Source organism: Nilaparvata lugens, chromosome 1 (genome assembly GCF_014356525.2).
Source record: "Nilaparvata lugens isolate BPH chromosome 1, ASM1435652v1, whole genome shotgun sequence".
Lineage (NCBI taxonomy): Eukaryota > Metazoa > Arthropoda > Insecta > Hemiptera > Delphacidae > Nilaparvata > Nilaparvata lugens.
The window spans coordinates 90,781,548-90,806,587 of NC_052504.1; the positions used below are offsets into that span (position 1 = coordinate 90,781,548).

General features: G+C 34.5%; 1 protein-coding gene across 2 annotated transcripts in view; it reads left to right on the top strand.

Annotated features, from left to right (window-relative positions):
- LOC111053609 overlaps positions 1-25,040 on the top strand; it is a 73,362-nt gene that overhangs the window by 11,779 nt on the left and 36,543 nt on the right. The window contains exons 2-3 of one of the 2 annotated variants that reach the window (XM_039419597.1): positions 18,450-18,676; positions 20,178-20,510. In XM_039419597.1, the coding sequence (XP_039275531.1) occupies positions 18,450-18,676; positions 20,178-20,510 (560 nt within the window). The remainder of the gene's footprint in view (positions 1-18,449; positions 18,677-20,177; positions 20,511-25,040) is intronic. The other variant, XM_039419598.1, reaches the window with a different exon arrangement.

A 25,040-nucleotide genomic window follows, 5' to 3' on the forward strand; every position in this document is an offset into this window, starting at 1 on the left:
CCCACGTCCTTTCAGCCAGTCTAAAGTCACAGCATTTGAATCATGTGACAGATGACAATGATACAATGCACAATATAGGAAACACACGGTTCGAACAATGTGACAATATTATATTATATACAGTGCTTCAAACCACAATAATTAGGCTGATATACAGAGTGAGTCATATGTATGGGAACCCTTCAATAAATTGGAGACTGTTGCATACTACTGTAACTCCCAGGATAAGTTATTGGTAAAATACTCTACCTTTTGAAGTACAACTGAATTTCAACCCCTCATAGGGCGGTGATTTAGGGGTTGTAACTAGAATATTTCAAATGTAAACACCCATTATGTGGTACATCATTTCAATGGCCTTTTTGGAACAAGAAAGATGGCATCAACAAAAATGTTCTATGATATTTGTATCCAAAATGGCGGCTGATTGAAGTTTTAGTTCTTGAAGAAATGAGGGGTTGTAACTCAAATATTTTGAACATAAACACCCATTAATAATAATAATAATAATAATAATAATAATAATAATAATAATAATAATAATAATAATAATCCTTCCTTCCTTTTCCTTTTTCCTTCGTCCTGGTACCCCCAGAAGAAGGGAGTTTATTATAGAAAATATAACAAACAAAAATGAAAAATACACTTATAAAAAGAAATCTTACAAACAAAACAAATGAAGAATAATAAAAAAAAAAGCAAGAATGACAAAAGATAAGAAGATTCCCTTTCAGTAGAACATTTCAAATATTATAAACCAGACGAATTATAAATTCTCCAAAACCTTCTAAAGAAGGTTTGACTGGAGGAGTCAAGTTTTACATTATATTAAAAAAAACCATAGAAATAGTACATTGATACAATCAATCTTGATACAATCAAAATTAATTGATACATTGATAATAATTCATTTAATTGTATTGTGTAGCAATAAAATAATAAAACAATGGGATTTCAGTTGTTGCTTATCACAAACAATAATACACAAGAAAAAATATATATAAAAAAAGAAAGAATTTATGGAAATCATTCAAATTCACTCAAATTATTTAACAGAAAGTGTTTCATCTTATTCTTAACAATTGAAATTCTATCCAGACCAATTAAATCATCTGGCAACTCATTGAAAATAGTTGGTACAACATAACTAAGTTCACATTTACCATGATAATTATTGTATTCGGGCACAATAAACCTCTTATAAGCAGCACCTTGTCTTCGCTCATGCAAAATTCTACTTGACATTTTAAAGTTATTAGAAAAATAATTATTTAATAAGATATCATATCTGAAAAGCTCGTTTACAGGAAGAATGCTATATTTTTTAAACAAATTTGGCTTAGGGTAACTCTCTTGTTTTGAATGAACTATTTTCAGCAAGGAATTTTGTAATCTCTTAACTCTATCAATTTCATAGCCACTTGCATTACCCCAAACATTGACACCGTATCTTACTACGGATTCAGCTAGGGCTTTATAAACAACTATCAATGTCTTCTTTGAGACAGATCGCTGTAAGTTATATAAACCAAATAGACATGAGCGAATAATAATAATAATAATAATAATAATAATAATCGCCTTTATTGATCAAATATACAACAGTTTGTTACAAAAATATTTCTATATATAAGTTAAGTATTACATTACTGGCATTCGCCCCATGGATAATATCCGTCCGGGGTAAACACCCATTATGTGATAAATAATTTTAAAGGCCTTCTAAAAAAAGAAAGATGACATCAATGAAAATGCCCTATGATACTTCTTTCCAAAATGGCGGCTGATTAAAATCTATCAATTATTTCTTTAAAAACTCAAACTTCAATCAGCCGCCATTTTGAATAAAAGTATCATAGGCCATTTTTATTGATGTCATCTTTCTAGTTTTGAGAAGGCGTTTAAAATGATGTTTCACACAATGGGTGTTTATTTTCAAAATATTTGAGTTACAACCCCTAAGTCACCCCCTTATGAGGGGTTGAAATTCAATTGTACGTCAAAAGGTAGAGTATTTGACCAATAACTTATCTTATCCTGAAAGTTACAGTATTATAAATCTACAACAGTCTCCAATTTATTGAAGGGTTCTCATACATATTACTCACTCTGTATAAATCGTGAGGCCCAAAGGAGTAATATCATTTTACTTTCCTTGCCCTATTACTATAGGTAAAGAAAGTATTGCTTTCCGAAAAAAAATTAAGGTACCCCAATTTCTTAATTTCTATACGTTTCAAGGTCCCATGAGTACAAAAAAGTGGTTTTTGGGTATTGGTCTGTATGTGTGTGTGTGTGTGTGTGTGTGTGTGTGTGTGGTGTGTGTGTGTGTATGTGCGTTTCTGTACACGATATCTCATCTCCCAATAACCGGAACGACTTGAAATTTGGAACTTAAAGTCCTTACAGTATAATGATCCGACACGAACAATTTAGATAAAATGCGATTCAAGATGGCGGCTAAAATGGCGAAAATGTTGTCAAAAACAGGGTTTTTCGCGATTTTCTCGAAAACGGCTCCAACGATTTTGATCAAATTTACCTAAAAAAATCATTAATAAGCTCTATCAACTGCCACAAGTCCCATATTTGTGAAAATTCCAAGAGCTCCACCCCATCTATGCAAAGTTTGATTTTAGATTCCCAATTATCAGGCTTCAGAAACAATTTAAACAAAAAATTTCAAGTGGAAAAGATTGAGCATGAAAATATCTACAATTAATATTCAGTGATATTTCCACCTAAAATTGAAAATAAGCTCGAAGTTCGATAAAATAAGATTATTAAATTGCAAACTGTTGGCAACTGTTGATTCTATTAAATCATTCACTATGAAGGGATAGCAGACTTCGTGTGTCGATGTTGCAGCGTTATTTGTCCTGTCACCAGCTGGCTTAGATCTTTGAATAGTAGACTTGAGATGTGCGGGAATACTAGCGTCAGGTGATCAATTTTCATAACTGCAAGGAAAGTTGTGTGAGTGCGCCACACCAGATTTTTTTATATAGGAACCGCAGAGTTAGAATAATGTGACAGTGTTACAGAACCTAATATAGGAACTACAGCATAAGAATAATGTGACAAAAGATGACAGACAATATGTCTTGAGATGTTGTGTATCCCATTGAGCTGGTTAAGGTTTTGGTTGTCTAGGAAGGGGGGGGGGAGGCGGCGTGGGATGATGCACTCTTTTATCATAATTACCCGGTTAACTTTCACCGGCGCAATCAGTGTACAGTTAGCTCGGGAGGTAGGGAGGTAGCCGGCGTTCAAGGATAGTATATAGCTGTATATATAGTATATAATACTATCCTTGGTCGGCGTTGACTCAAGGTGCAAGCGTGCCTTCCTTCATTCACAACACACAAACTGCTCTTATCTCTCTCCCTCTCACTTGGCTCTCTATCACTCTATCTCACTCTCGCTCTTTAACGCCCGCTAATCTGTTATCTCTTTCTTCAGCGCCCGCGGCATTCTCTTGTCTAGTCGCGTCACTTCTATTTGCTTCTCAGCTGACTAACGTTTCCTGTCTTAAAATTAAGGATTTGAAGAACTTGTTATCAATATTCTTTTCTGGTTCTAACATTAAAATTGGTGATTTGAAGAATTTGTTATAAATTATTTTGTGGTTCTAACATTAAAATTGCGGATTTGAAGAATTTGTTATGAATTCTTTTCTCGTTCTCACATTAAAAATACGGATTTGTAGAATGTTATATAAATTCTTTTCTCGCTCTCACATAAAAATTGAAGATTTGAAGAATTTGTTATCAATTCTTTTCTAGTTCCCACATAAAAAGTTGTGGTTGTCACATAAAACACGTAATTGAATTATTATTGAGTCAAGCGAGTCTCCTAGGCTGTCAACTTGTAAATATCTTTCCTCCTCTGAAATTATTAGTGTGTAGATGCTTTGTGTAGGAGAAAGTAATTCAAGTGTTAAAGGAAGAGAGTAACTTTAATTTCTACTACCGTACTTCAAGAATAGTGAAGTATTATTATCAATGATCTATTCATGCTCACCATTCTTCATTTGATAATTTGAGAATGTAGTATTTATGAGAAGATTGCACACTATTGCTGGCACAACGATTAAGTAACATAGTTATAAAAAAATCACCCATTACCAAATCAACCACGTCAGTAATAATTATCATTAAATTTTATCCAATCAGTTTGAGTTATAAAATTGATTATCATATCAATAGATTTTCAAGCAATGAAACCATCCAAAGAAATGAAGGTATTTACAGAATCTGAGCAATTGGTCAAAATACTGCAAACAAAATCATTTTTCACTTTCGATTGCATATTTGAGAGTAACAGTTCAACCGCTTGATAAATTCAATCTTGAAGTTGAATCTTGAGGTGCGTACAGACTTTTGCTCTGCTCCGCAATCGAACGTCACTCGAGCAGATCGATTGATGATCGACCGGAGAGCAAGAGTGGAACGCGAGAAGAGCTAACATCTCCCGTAACGTTCATGATCAGAGCGATTGCGGAGCGAGTGCGGAGCGTGCGTGGTGCGATTGCGGAGCGTGCGCGTAGCGTGTTGGAGGCGTGTATATCTGTACGCACCTTTAGAGTTCAATCTACTTGCTCATTCTTGAAGGAGAATGAAACTGTAGAAACTCCATTCATCACTTATCATCATCCATAGTTCCATTAAGTACATAGTTTCATTCCTGTACTAAGGCAAATAGATAGGTTGGTGATTAGATAGTTGACATGTATTTGGTACTATCGTTAACGGTTCGAGGTCAGCTTCATTACCTGACAGTGATAAGCCTCAAAATCACTTTCCAGTAATTCCAAACCGTATCACAATGTTGGTCCATCATCCCTCATCAAGCCTATCAACAGACAAATTCTAAATCTCTATTTGTGATAGAATGATGGTCCATCATCCCTCATCAAGCCTATATCAATAGACACTCTAAATCTCATGTAGTAATAGTCATCACAAAAAAGGTACACCTTCACTTCTCATAAGTTCATGGTGATATTAACCTACTTATGATTTCGATATCGGTTTCAATCAATGTGTATTTCGATACTTTGATCATTGTACTAACCAAACTTCAAACAAATCACACTTCAATTTCATGAGTATGTAATCAGTTTAATCTTCCCATGGTATGAGGACGAGGATTATGCCTTAGTTGAAAATAATGTTCTACTGTGATAATTAATAGGACTTTTTAAAAAATAAGCTGCAAAAAGTGCTGTTCCAACACAAAAGTTCCATTATCCAGTGCAAAAAGTGCTGTTCCAACACAAAAGTTCCATTATCCAGTGCAAAAAGTGCTGTTCCAACACAAAAGTTCCATTATCCAGTGCAAAAAGTGCTGTTCCAACACAAAAGTTCCATTATCCAGTGCAAAAAGTGATGTTCCAACACAAAAGTTCCATTATCCAGTGAACCTTACATTGTCCATGTTATAGTACCTCTCATGTTCACGTGCGTATCATGGTTACTCGAAAACTGAGTCCAGTTTTTTGAGGGTAGTTCCTTTTTCCACTCAAGAGTGCATTGAAATGATTAATAAATTAGAACTTATTTTCTTGGTAGCCTACCTTGCTTTTTGTATAATTTTAATTGGTTTATGTGGTTTCTAGTTTGCAATTTTTCTTTCATTTTTTATTGTAATATGTATGACGTTTTCAATGTTTTTGAGTGAGCAGCTTAGTATATTTGATTTGATGTAGTATTCTAATAGGCCATTTCATAAGTATTGTGAGGATTATCATCTTCTCATCTAGGTCTCCAGTCCAAATTTTGGTTGGTTTATGTGGTTTCTAGTTTGAAATCTTTCTTTTTACTTTCCTTGCCCTATTACTATAGGTAAGGAAAGTATTGCTTTCCGAAAAAAGTTAAGGTACCCCAATTTCTAAATTTCTATACGTTTCAAGGTCCCCTGAGTCCAAAAAAGTGGTTTTTGGGTATTGGTCTGTATGTGTGTGTGTTGTGTGTGTGTGTGTGTGGTGTGTGTTGTGTGTGTGTGTGTGTGTGTGTGTGTGTGTGTGTGTGTGTGTGTGTGGTGTGTGTTGTGTGAATATGAGTGTATGTGCGTCTGTGTACACGATATCTCATCTCCCAATTAACGGAATGACTTGAAATTTGGAACTTAAGGTCCTTCCACTATAAGGATCCGACACGAACAATTTCGATCGAATGCAATTCAAGATGGCGGCTGAAATGGCGAAAATGTTGTCAAAAACAGGGTTTTTCATGATTTTCTCGGAAACGGCTCCAACGATTTTGATCAAATTCATACCTAAAATAGTCATCGATAAGCTCTATCAACTGCCATAAGTCCCATATCTGTAAAAATTTCAGGAGCTCCGCCCCATCAATGCAGATAGATTCCCAATTATCAGGCTTCAGATACAATTGAAACAAAAAAAATCAAGTGGAGTAGATTGAGCATGAAAATCTCTACAATTAATGTTCAGTAACATTTTCACCTAAAATTGAAAATAAGCTTCAAATTCGAGAAAATGTGATCATTCAATTGCTAATTATTGTTGATTCTATTAAATCATTCACTATGAAGAGATAGCAGACCACATGTATGTCTCCAGCGTTATTGCCCTGTCACCAGCTGGCTCAAATCTTTGAATAGTAGACTTGAGATGCGCGGGAACACTAGCGTCAGCTGATCAATTTTCATAATAGCAAGGAAAGTTGTGTGAGTGCGCCACACTTTTTTTTATTGTAACATGTATGACGTTTTCAATGTTGTTTAGTGAGCAACTTAGTATATTTGATTTTATTCGATTTAGTATTCTTATTAGTATTCTAATAGGCCATTTTATAAGTATTGTGAGGATTATCATCTCCTCATCTAGGTCTCCAACTCCAAATTCAGAACATGTAAGCCATTGTTGTGTTGTAGGTGTAGAGGTAGGAAGGCAACAACAACAACAACAACAACAACACGTTCGCTACTGTTTGGGACGTTGTACAAACGGATATGGGTTAGTGAGCGAGTGATTCCATCCGGCTCCCTTTCCGCGGCCAAGCATCTAGTCTGACTGCTTTCAAATCGGGCCAGAGCAACTGCTGTGTATTCCTGTACAACAACCGCGATAAAAAACAAACTAACCGAGCACTGCCAAGTCTGCTTCTGCGCATGCCAAGTCGCTTTTTATTTCAACATTGTACAGGTCAAGTGCAGGCGTCTCTCATTAAAAGGCAGCAACCTGTCACACGTCTATTTATTCCGCATTCAATTCATTCAGCGGAAGCGTATGGTGCAAAAGTGGAAAGATGCGGAGAAAGGAGAGAGAAAGAACGCAAAAGAGTGAATGGTGGGAAGATAGTGAGTAAGGAAAGAGATTCAGATTCAGATTCAGATTCCTTTATTCATGTGTTTAACAAAACATAATTCAACTTACGTTCTAGCATCAAAAATAAAATACCAGTAGCGGTAAAAGAACATGGTGAATCATATTAAACTAATGAGTTCTACAATAATATTGAGCAAGAAAAATGATGAAATATACAAAAGTTAAGGTACTACTGTAATGTTTTCACATGAAACGGTGAAGTTTGGACCTAAAGAAGTCCATTCTCAGAGAGGGTATCAAGGATACCCTCCCTTCAGCACTTAACTGTAGAAAAAAAAAGTTGAATGGGAGAGAGAGAGGATATGAGAGAGAGAGAGAGAGAGAGAGCGAGAGCGAATGATGATACGTGAAAAGATACAGACAAAAGGAGTGAGAAAGAATGGAAAGGTGGAAAGATGAGGAGAAAGACGAGAGAATTAGCGAATAAGTGGGAAGATGTGGAGAAAAGAGGAAGAGTGAAACGTGTAAAGGCGGATTGATGCGGAGAAAGGATAGAGAAAGAGTGAATGGAAGGAAGGTGGAGAGATGCGGAGAAAGGTGAGAGAAAATGCGAATAGTGGAAAGGTAGAAGGATGCGGAGGAAGGAGAGAGAAAGAGCGAAGCACTGTGGGAAAGTGGAAAGATGTGGAGAAAGAAGTGAGAAATAATTGGAAGGTGAAAAAAGCGTAGAAAAGAGAGAGAAAGAGTAAATCGAAGAAAGGTGGAGAGATGCGGAGAAAGGAGAGAGACAGAGCGAATAGTAGAAAGGTAGATGGATGCGGAGGAAAGAGAGAGAAGAGCGAGTTGTTGAGAGGTGGAAAGATGAAAAGAAAGGAGAGAGACAGAGTGAATGGTAGGAAGGTGGAGAGATGCTGAGAAAGGAGAGATAAAATGCGAATAGTGGAGAGGTAGAAGGATGCGGAGGAAGGAGAGAGAAAGTGCAAATAGTGGGGAGGTGGACAGATGTGGATGAAGAAGTGAGAAATAATGGGAAGGTGGAAAGATGCGTAGAAAGGATAGAGAAAGAGCGAATGTTGTTAGGTTAAAATATAATGGGGAAAGGAGAAACGAGAGAAGTTTGTGGAATTACTTTCTACGTGAGGAAATTGAATTCCTGTAAAATTATTACGAGAACTGGTAGTCATTTTTCGTAGAGTGGAATTTGAATAATATGAGTTCCGTCGTATTTTAAAATTAACTCTGAATAGAAACTTGTTGTACAAAAACAATAGCCTGAATCCGGGTAGGCTCATACTGAACTTAATTTCTGATTTGATGAGTCCTATAATTATTGCTGTAGTAACCTATGTGAAGTTCTGTGGGATAATGTACTGTATGCAGATCTATTTCAATAGAGTGTCTTAGTATTTACAAAAATGATTTTCTTATAACATGTTGATTTCAAATATTACAAAAAATGAGATTGTTTTGTCACAAATTTCAGCTACTCACACTAACTTGTATTTGGATCTAATAAATGGAAGTAAGACATTAAAATACACATTAAACACACCCAACCACAAAGCCCATGGTTTTTTATATTTGTAACATTTTATTGTGTTTTATTTGTTTCATAATTCTTTGTAATTTTGTTTTGTCTTGTTTTGTGTGTTTTTAATAAATTGAAAAATTGAAATTGAAAAGTTAAGGAGGTGGGTCTGTTGTGGAAATAGGAGAATTGTTAAAGAAAACTTTACTCCATTTACTTCGTAAAATGTTTGGAAAAATGGTTTTCACAGCCGGAAAAATGGTTTCAAGTACCGTAGTGTATAAGTCTCAAAGAAAGATAAGAGCTTAGACTTTAATTTATTTAGGACTTCATTCAAAACTTTGTATGAGCTTGGATACTGAATTGGCTGAGATGTGTTAGTTTTCTCAAGAATGTATTCTCCACTCTAAGAGCTCTCTTTCAGTTTAATTATTATAATATCTCTCACGAGAAAGATAGTTGAAGGTAGAAGGAGGAGAAAGTAAATGATTGGAATAATGAGTGTGTTGAGGAGAGCCCCAAATAGAGCATGAACGTGGAATGAATTAGAATTCATTAGTCCTTCCGACATCTAGCTAAGTGCAGCTGTTTTGGTAAGATTTCGGAAGGATTACAGCCACAAGTCAATGCAATAATTCGAAACTTCTCAATCATACAGCAATAAACAAATTATTATAAACAATATTATATTTTCAATTCTAAACTTCTCCTAAATATCGAGATTGTGCTATTTATTATTTAATATCGGGGACCGAGCTTCGCTCTGGAGTACAAAAGCATAAGACCATTTCAAAAAGATGGATCCACTGGAATTAATCAGGATTGAAAATAACCCGGCTTTTTTGCAACCGGCACTAAGTACCTGATTGAATGATTACAAAAGTTCAACAGCTGAGTCATAATTTTGACACAGTCCCACACACATGAACTCGCTCACTCACTTCCATCACCAAAAGACGACGAAATAATTACTATCAGCTGTTTTTCCAATGATGAATAATAATTATCCTTTTAACGCCCTCCAGTGAGTTTTCCCAGGAATGAGACCTAATGCAATCAAATCTTTATATTATAAACCTAATATGTTCTGAATTTCGTGAGAATCGTTAGAGCCGTTTTCGTGATCCGGTGAAATACAAACATATAAACATCTAAACATCCAAACATATAAACATCTAAACATATAAACAGGAGTTGCTCGTTTAATAGTATAGGATAGGATATCGCTTCATTATGTACCTCTATGTGAATAAAGTATTAAGATAACTACATTTTAAATAACTTATTCAGATTGGATTCTCATTACTTTCTATAATTTTGTAAAAAATGCTATTTAAATATTCATACTACTTGTTTCCTGCATCAGTTTGTAAATTAATCAGTCTGATTTGACAGATTGAACAGGTTGAACATCAATAGATTGAACATCTTATTACCGAATCTGCGTACATTCATTACCATGAAGTTTTTCAATCCAGTAATTTGAACTGTGAATTAATCCAATTCTAAATTTATCGGATTGGCCAATTGGAGTTGAGTACAAGAGAATTCAACCAATAACAACCTGACCAATGAGAGGCAGCGATTTCGTTATTATAGCAACAGCCAATGGGAGTTGAGTACGAGAGAGAACTCAACCAATCACAAACAGACCAATTAGAGGCAGTGTATCCGTTATCATAACAACAGCCAATGGGTGTTGAGTACGAGAGAGAATTCAACCAATCACAAACTGACAAATGAGAGGCAGCAAAAATTTTTTGTCATAACAGTCAATGGGAAATGGGAAACAGAACAGTCGACCAATCATAAACATTTTATTAATGAGAAAGCAGTCATTCCATGGTCATGACACTTGTCATTTGGGCTTCAATGAGAGAAAATTTTATTGGATACTTTAATACAATTTTAAATTTATTAAAATGTTTACACGGTCATTGGGTTGGTAAATGAGCAAAGGAATGAAAAAAGATGATTCAACCAATATATCATACCAACCAATATACCATTATATCTCTATCGTATGCTAGCCAACGAAAAAACTAAAAATTCGAAGTCATGACTTTAGTGAATTGACCAAGACGAAATTCAACCAATCGCAGCTCAGCAAATAAGAGAGCAGAGATTCCGCTAACATGACAAAAGCAAATGGAAGTTGAGTAACATACAATTCAACTGATGGCAAACTTTAAATGAGTAGCAATTTGTAATGTATTCATGACAGCCAAGGGCTGTTTAGTGAGAGAAGATTTAGCAATTCAACCAATGTAAACTCATCTTTTGTATAATAATCAAGTAGCTTATTTGAGTTATTAGATCTACATTATGGTTATAATAAACTAATTGAATATTTAAATTATCTTTTCAATGTAAACTCATCTTTTGTCTAATATCAAGTAGTTTATTCAAGTTATTAGGCCTTCATTATCACGAGTTATTATAAACTAATTGGATCGTAAATTTGTGAAATCTATGGATGAAGCTGAGACCATTAAAGTGGTCTAAAGTGGATATGGTGAATTCTCGTTGCATTTCCATAAATTATTTTCAACATCTTCTTCAACTACCTACCCAATACTTTGTGGTAGCCTGATACCTTTTAAAAATATCATTCAATCCGAACTAATGTACTAGAACTACGCAGAAAAAAATAAAAAATCATTAATTCAAACAAAAAATAAAACTGCTCAAGTTTAAAGTTCACTGTTTAATAGACTTATCATATCACTGATTAGTGTGAATACGTTTGTAGCGGTTCTACTTTGATTTGATGTATTTTACTACGTTGGCTCATATTTGATGTTTTTTGACGTTGCTCAATGTTCAATTTTTTCTGCAATGAAGATTTTGATTATATTTGATTGTTCTTGATACCAATGATCGTATTTTTTAAATCACACCAATATATTTGATTGTGGTTACAATCCGACCATCTTCTTCATTCCTCGTGTTCGTCGATAGGCCCATTACAGAACACACATAATATTACTGGCATTATTCAATCACTATAATAAATTATGCGGTTCCAAACTTCTAGTGATCACATCTCACTGCCGAAACCTACCACAGCTTGCTAAGCCACTTCGTGACTCGTGACTAGTGAAGTAAACTGCTGGCAGTGCCACCAACATTAGAAACAACTATACAGACCTGAGCTACTATAGTGAAATCCACTTTGAATTGCCAGAATTGCTCCAATGGGAAGCACTCATGTTATGATATAAGGAGTCCTGAAGTGTATCTCACTAGTACTGCGAAAGAGTAAACTATAGGTATAACCTTTGATTATGGATACGTTATCCATACGTATCTAAACGTATCCATGATCAAAGGTAAACCTAATACTGATGTTATAAACAGTATGAGAAGTACTGGAGTGAGTCTTAATTAAGTGGGGTCCACACGTTATAATGGCAGTGGAGTGGAGGATGATAGGAGATCAGCATAGCCAATTCTCATCCCTTGCCACTGCCTTCTATAGAGTAAACTGATACCAGTATATCTGATGTAATATGAATTGTTAAAAATAATCAATTATATTTTATTCGTCAAGAAAAATTCTTTTATAATGATTTAATAATAGAATTTCATAATTGATAGTATATTTTCTTTCAATATTTAATATAAGAAAAGAATCGGCTTCTACATGTAGGTGATGGGAAATTAACGAATGATGCATCATCACGTCTAAACTACTGAACTGAAATTTCACATATAGATTCTCAATTTACCGAGGATGGTCATAGGCCAATCTTGAATTCTTCAAGATCTCAGTAGGTCCAGTTTGTCAAGTTTTCAATTAGACCTTTGCGGAGCACGGGTTAGCAATTGGTTAATATTATATTTCTGCATTGTTAGAAGACGATGATAGACAAGGAAAAAAACATCAAAGTTAATCGAATACTGCCATTATAACGTGGACCTCACTATAGGAAAAAAGCTGGGTATTGCCAACTGTAGATAATACTGATGCTAGAAAGAGTATTGTAAACTGTAGATAGTACTGCAGCTAGAAAGAGTATTGCCGAAAAGTGAATGACGGTATCATAGTGTCCGTGAAGGAATTCGCGAGGCTCACTGTTCCACTTTAGTCTGCTTCCGCTGCTCAGTCGTGATGCTAGCGTTCTATAGCAAGTATCGTCCCGATGAAACAACTCAACAAAAAGTATTAAGATCTTTTTTTTTGCAATAAACTGAAGAAGAGAGAGAGAGAGAGGATAATTTTTCTGGGATAATAATCTGGGAGAAGGCGCCTTCAGTTGCTAATGCAAAGTCCCGCCATCTTTGGCAATTCGTCCTCACTAATCCCTGTTAAAAAAGTATCGAGATGATTTCTTCTAAATGTGAAGCAATGAGAAACGATAACTCGCTACATCAACAACGATACTTGCTACTTAAAAATAAATGGCAGTAGCTTCAAGGCTTTTTTTAATTCCTAACTTTTTAGGTAAGAATTTTACTGCGACATGAATTCTATTGACATTTACGTAGCATATAGACCAAGGCTCTCCAACCTACTATTAGCAAATGTTCTGCACGGACTGTACATGTCTCCCCCAGAAAAATACTCTAAAAACATAAAAAACCATGCTCAAGCTATGTTTTCTGTTTAGGATTCACCTACAAGTGTGAGCAGACATTTTAAAAAATGAAGTTTGTTAAATCCAAATACATATCTTCCTTGTCAGATGAACATTTTATAACAATTTTAATGATCGGAACCACAAACTTTGATCCTAAATGGGCGGACATTTCAAGTGGAAAATAAATGCAATCTTCTCACTAGAAATAAGTATTCTCTTTTAGAATGGAAACTTTCTGTGAATACGTGTATTGTCAAGTTGTCTTATTACTATAAAAAAGTTATTATCATTTTGTTTAACTTGCTAAATTCATGCATTGTCAAGTTTTCTTATGACCTTTTTACACTCAATAAATTGGACTCTGTATTGAAATGAAATGAATTGGTTTGTTTCTTCCTGTGTTTTAATTAAATCTACTTAAAACTCCTCATATTATTTTAATGTAAATATAATAATTTTTCACCCCCCAAATCGCCCGTCGTGTGTGTCCCCACAAGTCAAATTCCACATACATCCTTGTTATTGGCCCTCTAAGCCTCCCAAGAATTAACAATGTGGCCCTTGGATAAAAAAGGTTGGAGACCCCTGATATAGACTATGCACGTACCAACGTATAATATATATCAAATAGATCTGTTTCGGGCTATGCCTGTTGTCTTCTCCCAATCATATATGATATTGTAATTATGATTTGTGATTGACAATGGAATAAAAAAATTTAATTAATTCTCACACAACAGTGAAAATATAATTTCCTTCAGTTCTAATGGGATTGTTTATACTTGTTCGGCTGGATTTGAAGAAAATAGCCCAATTAGAATTTAGTGAGATTATATTTTCACTGTTGTATGGGAAGTCAGCTTAGAAGAAGACTTGGGAGTACGAACAGAACGGTTAGTTCGATGTTCAGATTCCAGTTTAGGTGATGCTGTTGATTGATCTCCATGTAATACAAACACATTGAAAAGCATGGGAGTGGACAGAACGGTTAAGTCTCAATCGCGTCTCAGCACGATGACATCCGAATGTTTTTACGTTTGCAAGCTGATTTGTGGCATCGAAACTGAAAGCTAAACCACGACCTGCCCGTATACTGTTCGTACCTTAGGAGCGGAGTTTTGATTCATATAACCTTTGATCCAGTTCATCAAGTAGAATGATTGTTTTTAAATAGTTTTTGGGTCTGTACCATTGATATTTTAGAGGACTCACAATGCTGAAACAGATGACATACACCATACTTCAATCAAGTCATACCTTTTGACCATTTGGCATTGTATGAACCAAAAACATGGAAAAGAGATTAACATTGAGAACAGAAGTACAAAACTTGAACTAGGAAGCTTAAACTTCAAACTTCAATTGTCACTGAATGAGAGAGTATTCAATTGAATAGAGTGATTGATTCAATTCATCCTTGAACGAGTCAGATACACCCACAGAGAATAGAACCATAGAGAAACAATAGCGTAAGTAGATATCCCATGGTATAGGGCGTTTATGTCGCAACTTTTACTGTTATCCCAAGACGATTACTGTCGATTATTATTGATCTTCACTGATTTGACCGGGTAAGAGTGTATGAACGGCACAATATGAGAGACTACCAGCGTCATAAAGCTTCACGGGAAATAACTACGTGGGCTATCGGCTTGAGATAACAGTAAAAGTTGCGACATAAACGCCCTATGCCATGGGATATCTACTTATGCTATTGTTTCTCTATGATAGAACTAAATTTGGGAAAGGAAAAGTTTTGGGTTTGAAGCCTCTTTTTCCTTTCCCAATCATTCATAATGAGTTGAGAATGATAGTCTATCTCTGAATGTATGGATAAAAAATTCCTATTCCAACTTCTCATATTGTATTCTCTCTGGCTACACCTGAAAAAAAGAGTAAATCTTAAAATTGCTTCACTAAACTCTTGATAAAACGTAAACTTTTCTATATCACATTATGTTGATCAGACAAACCCCGTATTATCCAGAAATCAACACTTCCTGAACAAGCGGAAATTGTTGACATCATACAGGAAAGCTTCCGAAGCTCATGTGAATGTTGTCAATGTCCTAATATAGAAACTTCTGCTTTCCCAAATCAGTGAAACGCGTGGGAATTGATTATATTGCTTTGGCTTCATAAAATCTGAGAGAAGCTTTCACTCCTAATTGGCTTGTGAAGGCTTTTTAACTTGTTTGATTGATCATATTAGCATGCATAATAGTTATATGATTTTATGTAGATCTACCTGATTTTTTGTACGGTGTCTGGTATAAGATAATTGACGATTAGCGTTGGTGGATTAATGAAAACACGTATACTTATTGAAAAGGATGATAAAATTTCACTTTTGTTGGATTTTTTAATATTCAGAAATGAAATAAAATTTTTGAAAGAAGCCAGATAAGAGATTCTTGACACTTTTAATATGATTGATACATCAATTGGTCTTCATTGACAGCTGCAATATACAAAGGCTTAAGCCGTTTTAGTGCACATAAAATTGCCTATTATTATTATTGTTATATCAATTATGAAACTGTTATTGACTGATTGACAGTAGTTAGGGTCAATATTGATCAGAAGATTTGACGTAACCTATTATTCTGGTCCATTGAAACTTCAGTCTGCTATCGATGCTCTCTTTTCTATGAACTCTGTTATTCTTTGTTCCTCAAAAGTGATTCCATTATCAGGTTTTTCTTTTAAGCATTGTTTCTCTAGAAATGGTCGAATGAAACTTAACAATCCTTCCGTTTACTCGTAGTACGTTGAAGATTGAGCTTTGTGCATTCTTTACTTTCACCTTTATTCCACCTTCCTTCTCACTTTATCCAGGTCTGAACACACCTGCGGCTTCGTAACCATCAACAAATCTAGCGTGTTTCTTCTACAAGCTCTTTCCTTTTCCTCTGTTTGTCATGCAAAGTGACATTAATTCTAAAACAAACTTATTCGGCCTCAAGCATTTTCAAAATCATCGCCTACTTTTTTGTTCCTATTTCAAGCTCCACAAGTCTGAATTGTCTATCACGAAATGTTTTTCATGATCCTAACCGTGGATAATTCGACAGACACAAGAAAATCATTTCTAACATTTCTACTACCCCGGTTCAGAATTGGTTTAGTTGTTTCTTTTTTGCTGGAGGGCACAGTCTGGTTTCTTTTTTATGTAAATTCAATAGGATAAGGAAATACAAGTGCTTTTCTCCCTTGTTCAGGAAGAAAACTATAGATTGTAGATGCAGTTATCTTAAAAAATCTATGATAAATATATAATTTCCACTGGAACTTCATTAACATCATTTGTTAGACTAGTCAAGTCTGTTCTGCATTTTCCCGGCCTCTGGTTTATGGTCTTCAAACTCTCAAAAGAGCATTAATTTTTTCTTCAGAACGTTTTTATTTTCATAAAATTTTTTCGTATTGAACACTGTTAAGATATCACATTCCATTATAGAACTCGCAAATATTATATATTTATCAGTGCAAGAGTATTACATTCATCAGTACTTGAATAAATACGATATAAGAAAGTCATGTTGTTACTGGGATTTTAAATCCACCATTTTAAAAAAGCTATGATAAATATATAATTTCCACTCGAGCTTCATCAACATCATTTATTAGATTAGTCAAGTCTGTTCTGTATTTCCCCGGCCTCTGGTATATGATCTTGAATATGGAGAAGAGCATTAATTTTGTCTTCAGAACGATTTTATTTTCATTTAATTTTATCGTATTGAACACTGTTTAGATATCACATTCCATTCTTGGACTCTCAAAAAAATATTATATATTTCTGGGTCAAGGATATTACATTCAACAGTACTTGAAACAATACGATATAAGAAAGTCATGTTGTTACTGGGATATCCACCATTTTGTTTATGATAATCATTGTATCCGCCATTTCATTGAAATGATCGTTTCAACCAATAAGGTGCAAGGCCATTTCGACCAATCACAAGACAGCAACTTCTACCACTCCCTATTTCCACAACCAATTAAATTTGACCAAAATTCAAGAAACTAGTATTCTATCTATTTTGGTAGAGAGTTAGTGGGGAGGATATTTTTAATATTCTTCCCAAAGAATGGACATTGATATGTCCAAAGCTCCGCCAATTTATGTAGATGCATAACAATATGATTATTATCTATAGTTATTATATTACAAATTGCTTTTTCATATCATATACAGTTCAATAGTTATTTTCTTAGTCTATATTATGTAAATTCATCTATAATTTTACTGTATTGTAAGCTATTGTATATAAGTGTATAAGCCAGTATATATTGTAATCTACATAAATAAAGTACTCAATCAAATCAAATCAAATCGTCAATCAAACCTCTTCGAACGGGGCTCCAGATTCTTCATTTGAAATGTTATTTGTTATATAATTTCAAAGTGGATGCATAGGAACCACATAATTTATAATACCCTACCTTGTATAATATTCAGTGAAATCCAGTTGTTTAAAAAACTGTTGTTTAAAGAGTGGAGTTGTTTTAGGGGAGATTTATTCGATAAACTTAGGCCGGTTGCACAAAAGCCGGGCCTTAAATTCGTGATTGAGGCGATTAATCCGGGCAATTAATCGTGATTAATTTCTAGAGAATCAATCAGAGGAGGCTTTTCCCAGGAGAAGAGTTCTGTGATTGGTTCTCGTGAAATTAATCACGATTAAAATTTAACTGGATTTTTTTACCGGCACTTAAAATATTACAGATGCTGATGAATATGGAGTTGAATTTAATTCAATTTGGATTTACGTTTAATAACTATTTCAAACCAAAAATTGTTGTAATAAATTGTCTATAGGGGAGAAACTAGTACAAGTTGCCACATAATTATCATACTCCAGATTAATTGATCTTATCAGACGCCAGACGCCTTTATCAAACTGGATAAATCTCACACTATCCCACAGAAAAGCAAAACAACACTCAACCGTGTTAAAAATAATAATGGATTTCAAAACTACTCCTGAAAATCTCGTTTCAATGTCATTCTAATGTTTCGTTTTCCTTTTTACAGAGAAAATCTTCCACAAGAAGCTGATGTCGAGTATGTTGGCCGCTCTGCTGATTATGAAACTCATCAAAGTCAAGCTGATGTTCCTGCTGCCCGTCTTCCTCGGAGTGGGAACGGCCAAGAAGATCCTACTGAAAGCGCTCCTCTTCATCTTCCCGGCCTTGGCACATCTGTTCAAGCTCTGCTCCTATTACCATCACAAAGCCAAATACCATCATCACCATCACCAGGTCTGTACCTGTCTTGAGCATGCTCAATTTCGCATGCTTGCTATAACAACTCGTAACACTGCTTCACAATGCCATGAATTGTTAATGCAGAATTTTAATGCCGTAAATTGGCTGAGTTGAACTTGAAAATATTCTGATTGTTATTTATATGCTCATTCAAGTTCAATGTGTGGAAATTGAACCTGAAATTTAGACACATCATTGTTATAATATAACAATCTGATTCTTCCATAATATAGCATGCAACTTAGTATCTTTGTAATACAGTATGTACTTTTAATTTCCAATCTAATGATGTAATTGCAATATAATTATTATGTTAGTGGTTTGAAGGAGCAGATGAGTTTTAAGAGAGGAATATGTCATGAAATTTCAAGATTACTCTATTTAAATAGAACATATTCGCTCTATGATGCTACGTTTGATGATACTCTCTTATTGAGAAAACATGTATTTTCCACAAATACGTGTATTTTTTTATTCAACTGCCTAAAAGGCAGTCGTTCATGTCATGTCATGACAGAAGCCCTGAAATTGATCAGTTGCGACCTGAGAATTCTGACATCAGACCTGAGTCAGCCAGGTCACTCGATATTATTATTATTATTCAACATTACATTTTTGAATTGTCTTTTCATTTGTTGTTTTTTGGCTTTGATTGTTTTCAAAGAATCCTAATCCCTGCTCAATAATGGATGTCAATTCTATGCCATAATCATTCTCTTGGATGTGAATCAATGATAGTAAAATCTATCAGAGTTCATCTGAGGGAGAAAAATAGTGTTATCCTTGAAAATAGTATTTAGTTCATGTACTTTCTTCAGCTGGTACTTATCCACTTATGTAATAGCCTCCTACCATAGTAAGGAGAAATCTTCCATCGAAGTAATCTTCCATAATATAATATGTAAATGAGTATGTTTGTAATGATATAGTATGTACTTTAAATTTCCAATCCAATGGTGTAATTTCAATGCTACTTTATCTAAACTCTTTTTCACACTACTTTATCATTAAACTTATAATAATTATTGTTGATTCCGCTTAGAAGGTTTCCAATTTTATGCAGTTGAGAATGCCTCCTCTGCTTCTAATACTGCTTGATGTGATTTTTTGCAAACTATTGTGAACAACTCACCCATACCATTTTTGTAGTCCTTGCTTTTGTGCTAATCCTGGTTTGTACTTTCTACATTACTTAATTCAATCGCTTGTATCCAGTTCATTTATAATCCTGGATTATGTGCTAATGCTGGTGTGTAGCATACTTTAACATTACTTGAACTCTTGCACCTTGCAATCACTCAATCTAATTCCCACATCACTTATACTTTAACATTACTTGAACTCTTGCACCTTGCAATCACTCAATCTAATTCCCACATCACTTATACTTTAACATTACTTGAACTCTTGCACCTTGCAATCACTCAATCTAATTCCTACATCACTTAAACTCCAGCAATCGCATTTTGTAATGGTGTGTTTTGTGTTGTTGCAGATCGCACACCACCACCACCACCTCCCTGTGTCGGTGCCCGTCTACCACGGCCCGCCGTCACACAGCAGCTACCACCACTCAGCCGGGCCACCAGTGGTGAGCAGCGACTACGGTCCCCCAGGTGCGGGAGGCGGCTATGAGGTGAGTGGCCCGTCAGTCGAGTGGCACAGTCGCACCGAGTCGCCCGGCACCCTGTCACAGCACGGCAGTGAGCTCGCCTCCTGGGGTCTCGGCGAGTTCCCCGCCAGCTGGGAAGACCCGCGTGTCTCCCGCAGCGCTGTGCCCGTCACTGAGCCCACCGGAGTCCGCAACTATCCTCCGCACAGGCCCCAGGTACTGAACTGTAGGTCCGCCCTCATGCATCCGCGGACTGTATGTCCGCCCTCACGCATCCACGGACTTTAAGTCCGATCACCCTCACGCATCCGCGGGCTCAGTGCTTCTGCCCCTATGCATGTCTCGGCACCCTGTACATAACACCGTGTCAACCTGCTTGCTTGTTGATTCAGGCGATTGTAAATACCCCAGCTTTATCATAAAATAGTTCATGATAACAATAATAAAAGTTAATTTTCCCCCAAGTAATAATAAAACCATTTATAATAACCGAATTTATAATAATAATAAATGTCAACTCCCACAAAGTACAATATTATGAGAAATTAATTACTTCATCTGTGAACTGATTTGAAATAATTTGGCATAGTCAGCGAAATTTAGCTTTCAGATTTAAATTGAAATTTATCTGCCAAAAAATTCATACATTACAAAAATTCGAAATATACAAGTCAAATGAAATTCAATTGCAAATAATATTAATATATTAGAATAGTAAGCCACACGAATGAAAGACCAGCGTGTACCTACCACTTCTTTCTTCAAAATCAATATGTTAATGAATATGAAAATCAATTATTGTTACAATTCCAATTCCAATGATCACCAATCGATTTCAATGAGACTTTTCAATAATGTCATAAACATTTCATTCAGAAACAATATCCAGTATGAATGAATGGGCAAAAATGTGGCTGGTTCTTCTTGGATCAAAATCAATGTAATCTGTTAATATATATGAGGATCTCCCAAGGATAAATAATTTCTACTTGTCTTGAGTGTCATGACGATTTCATTTGAAAAGAGTATTCAATGTAAATGACAGTACAAACATTAATTTCTAGGATCATAGTTGATGTGGTTTGATATGCCGTATTGAGCAAAATGATCACTCATAGTTTTCTGAAAGTTGAGTAACATAGACAGATGGTCCACTTATTGACCTTAATGAACATACTAGTTGCCTTCAATGGTTCCAGTTATTATACTTGATTAAGATGATGTTCAGTGGTCAATGTCAACAGTAGCCAAAAAGATAAACAAGGACTGTTGAAAATTGAAATTATCACATTCATTATGATAGAGCCGCCATGCAAAATTCAACAAATCAATAAACAAACTTTTTGCGATGAAAAACCCAGCAATAAACAAACTTTCTGAGATGAACAACCCAAATGGTAGTTTCAAAATCTATTCCAATCTTTGGAAAATTTTGATGCTACCCACTCTCCATTTTACTTGGAAATATTCTCAAACTTGCCTGTGAAATAAACAGCAACCTCTATGTAAATATCATTCGCTTTCAATTTACATAGTTGATACTGTATCTGAACGCTTTTTGTTTTTTTCAATATTGCACAAATGTGGATATATAATTTCTCATATTTCAATGTGTGATATTTCTACTATTTTCTCCTACGACATTGAGTTGTTTCCAACAATTCCATAACAGTTAAAAACTGTATTCATGAACAAAACTCAAAGAATTCGTCTCCAATATAAATCAATATCAGCAACCAAACAATAAAATTTTCGTACTCGACTTCTAGTAATCAAAGTTGACCTTATCTTAAGTTTGATAATGAGAATCGTTGATACAGTAATCAATTTGTGGAATTCACATTCGAATTTGTTCGAAGAGTTACTTCCAATGATTATAATTATTTGGATAAACATCAAACCAATACATATTTCATGAAGTTATTGAGCTAATAACTAATATCTTATAACTAAAGCTTATTAGCTCTTGTAACTCTTTAGCTCTTTAAAGCTCTTGTAAAAACTGAAGATTTTAATCTACCAGCATGTATAACTTGAGAAATTCGCAGACTTGAATTTTGATAAGTATTAAATTTTAATTAATTTCGAAGCAGTAACACTCACCTCCAGGGCTTGCCTGAATCAACATGAAGCATTGACACGGTACAATGTTAATAATGTAAAAATATACCATAACCATCAATCAGCTCGTATCTTCCTAATTCGCTTGCAAATCGAAACCCCACTAAAACTTCTTCCAAATTCTGTCTTTCTCAGCATGAGTGTCAGTCTCGAACACAAATTCCATGTACTTTAGATGTGTACAGTACGCTATTGTCATCATTTTTTTTCAAAACAATCTCCATAAACCCAAAGCTCCTCAATCGAATCACAGCTATTCAAATTCCAAAAAAATATTCGTCTCGTCCAATTGAGTCTATTACCCATCAACCCTGATTTCTCAATTCATCTTGTAAGAATCCTAGGTCATCTCGAGATCCTTCAAATATGATTTTCTATCCCACAGTTCAATTCGGAACCCATGACTGTGGAAATTTATCGTATTAGTCATATCAATGCTCGAACAGGTCCATATTCAATTACAATATTGGAGTAGCATCTCTTTCCTTCAAATATGGATATCCTATGTTCCAAATGTGCTCAGTTCTTACAAATTCAAATTCTTTTTCAACGTAAGTAGCCTATTCATTATTAATCGGCTCCAAACGATCTTCAACTGCATATTAGCTGAAGATCATATCATTTGTATGCTCTTGGAATTGATAATTTACCATTTGAATTACTCTATTTCCACTTCTCCAACGTTACCTCTGAAAATGGAAAACTAAGAAGATCTTAATGAGAAAAGTAGTGTTCAAATGTATATAATGTAAGTATAGATTCTATTCAGAGATAATTCATAACTTTGCTACATGCCTAATAACTGCTCTTTGAAATTGATTCACTGTTTTAAATCCACTAGACTTTCTAGTGGAAATACTGCATATTCTTGAGAATGATTTCTGTTGATTTCGTTTTTTTTTTAATATTGTACATGTGTATGAACATATTATGAGTAGGTTATAATATTGACAATTATTGCCTTATAAATAGGAGCATTCCTCCGCATGTATTTCTGTGTCTGAAATATTACTGAAAAATACAAAAATTTCTAAAACTTGCAACATTTTTATAAGTAATTGAAATTTTTTGTAAAAATATGGTTGCTTTATCCTTCACATCCACTGTCCAGTGAGTAATGTCTGTGTGAATAACAATAATCTATAGAATAACTCATGTGAATATTGTTTTTGCTGAGCGCTTTTTTACATTTTTACTGCTTATGTTTCTATAATCCTAATCAATGTAAGATTATTATTGTGTGTGTAATATTTGACTTCTACCCATATAAACATAATAACATATTCACTGTGGGACCATTCATTTTTGTATCGATCAATATTACATTTCCCAAATTTGAAATGTTTTTTCTTAAATGCTTGACAGTCACATTATTCTGAATATCTGGAAATATATGGATATAATTTGGACTTGGCCTAAGTCATATATCCCATAGGAAGTTTTCCTAAAAAGGGCTTCTTCAGCTGTTCAACAAGATCGATAGCAGAAAGTCTCTAACAAAGAGGCTTTGTTTATGTTCTCATCAATTATTATAACCGACTGTTGCTACATTTTCTCCTCTATGGATCTAAGTTCATTTATTCATTTATACGTGGATACAATAACAAATCATATAAATATGATTGGGAAGGAACAACAGGCTTGGCCCAAAACTATTCCATTCCCAAATCTTGATTACATGTCCAAAAAATAGGTTATGTTTCTTCTGTAAGAAGTTCAAGCTCAACTTTCGTCCAAAAATAAATATGAGATGCAAATTTTAAATTTAGAAAAATTAAAACACCAAATTATAGTTAAATATTACACTTAATTATCACTGCACATTGTATTAATTAAGTTATTTTATGTATTTTGAAGCCAAAAATTCACACAAATTCTCACTAAGAACAGCTGATGATCTATACGTTGTTATGAAAGTTATGAAAAAATTGAGCCACTTATCTCAATCTATAAACTTATTGCTCTCAAATACGTTTTCTATATTTTCTCCTTGATGGTTCTAAGTTGTGAAAAATCTGAGCTACTTATCTCAATTTATACACCAAATTGAGATAAGTATTGAATCTAATAAGATAAATCAGTATTAAACTAAAATTCCTTATAGAATCCAAAATCTATGCAGTACTTTTATTGCCCTCAAACTTATGACCTTCCTCGTGAATAAATACTATTCGAAAATGATTTGTCCTATTATATGCCCACTTCTTATTAGATAGAATCATTTCTCAATAACACTCTATTCAAAGATGTCACACTAAAAAAGATGTCACACTAGATCTCACTCTAAAATGTCAAATTTTTCTTGAAGAAAATCATCTTTGAACCAATCTCTGTTACTGTCAATGTAAGGCTACACGTGCTTTCTATTAAGTGTTATTTTGTGAAACTTGCCACAGACACTTAACTTACCTCAGATGGATTACAGGCATTACGTTTATGTATTTGATAATGCAGTTTTTATAATCCTGTAAGTGATAATGACCGTCGTGCAGTTGATGACCTAACAGGTTGAACCTTGTCTTAGCCTCTTAGCATTTTTTCACTTCGCACTTTCTAAAAGTAAATGATTCATTCCTAACTACTTTCTAATTCAATATTCCGTAATTTAATTTTCTAATGTCAACA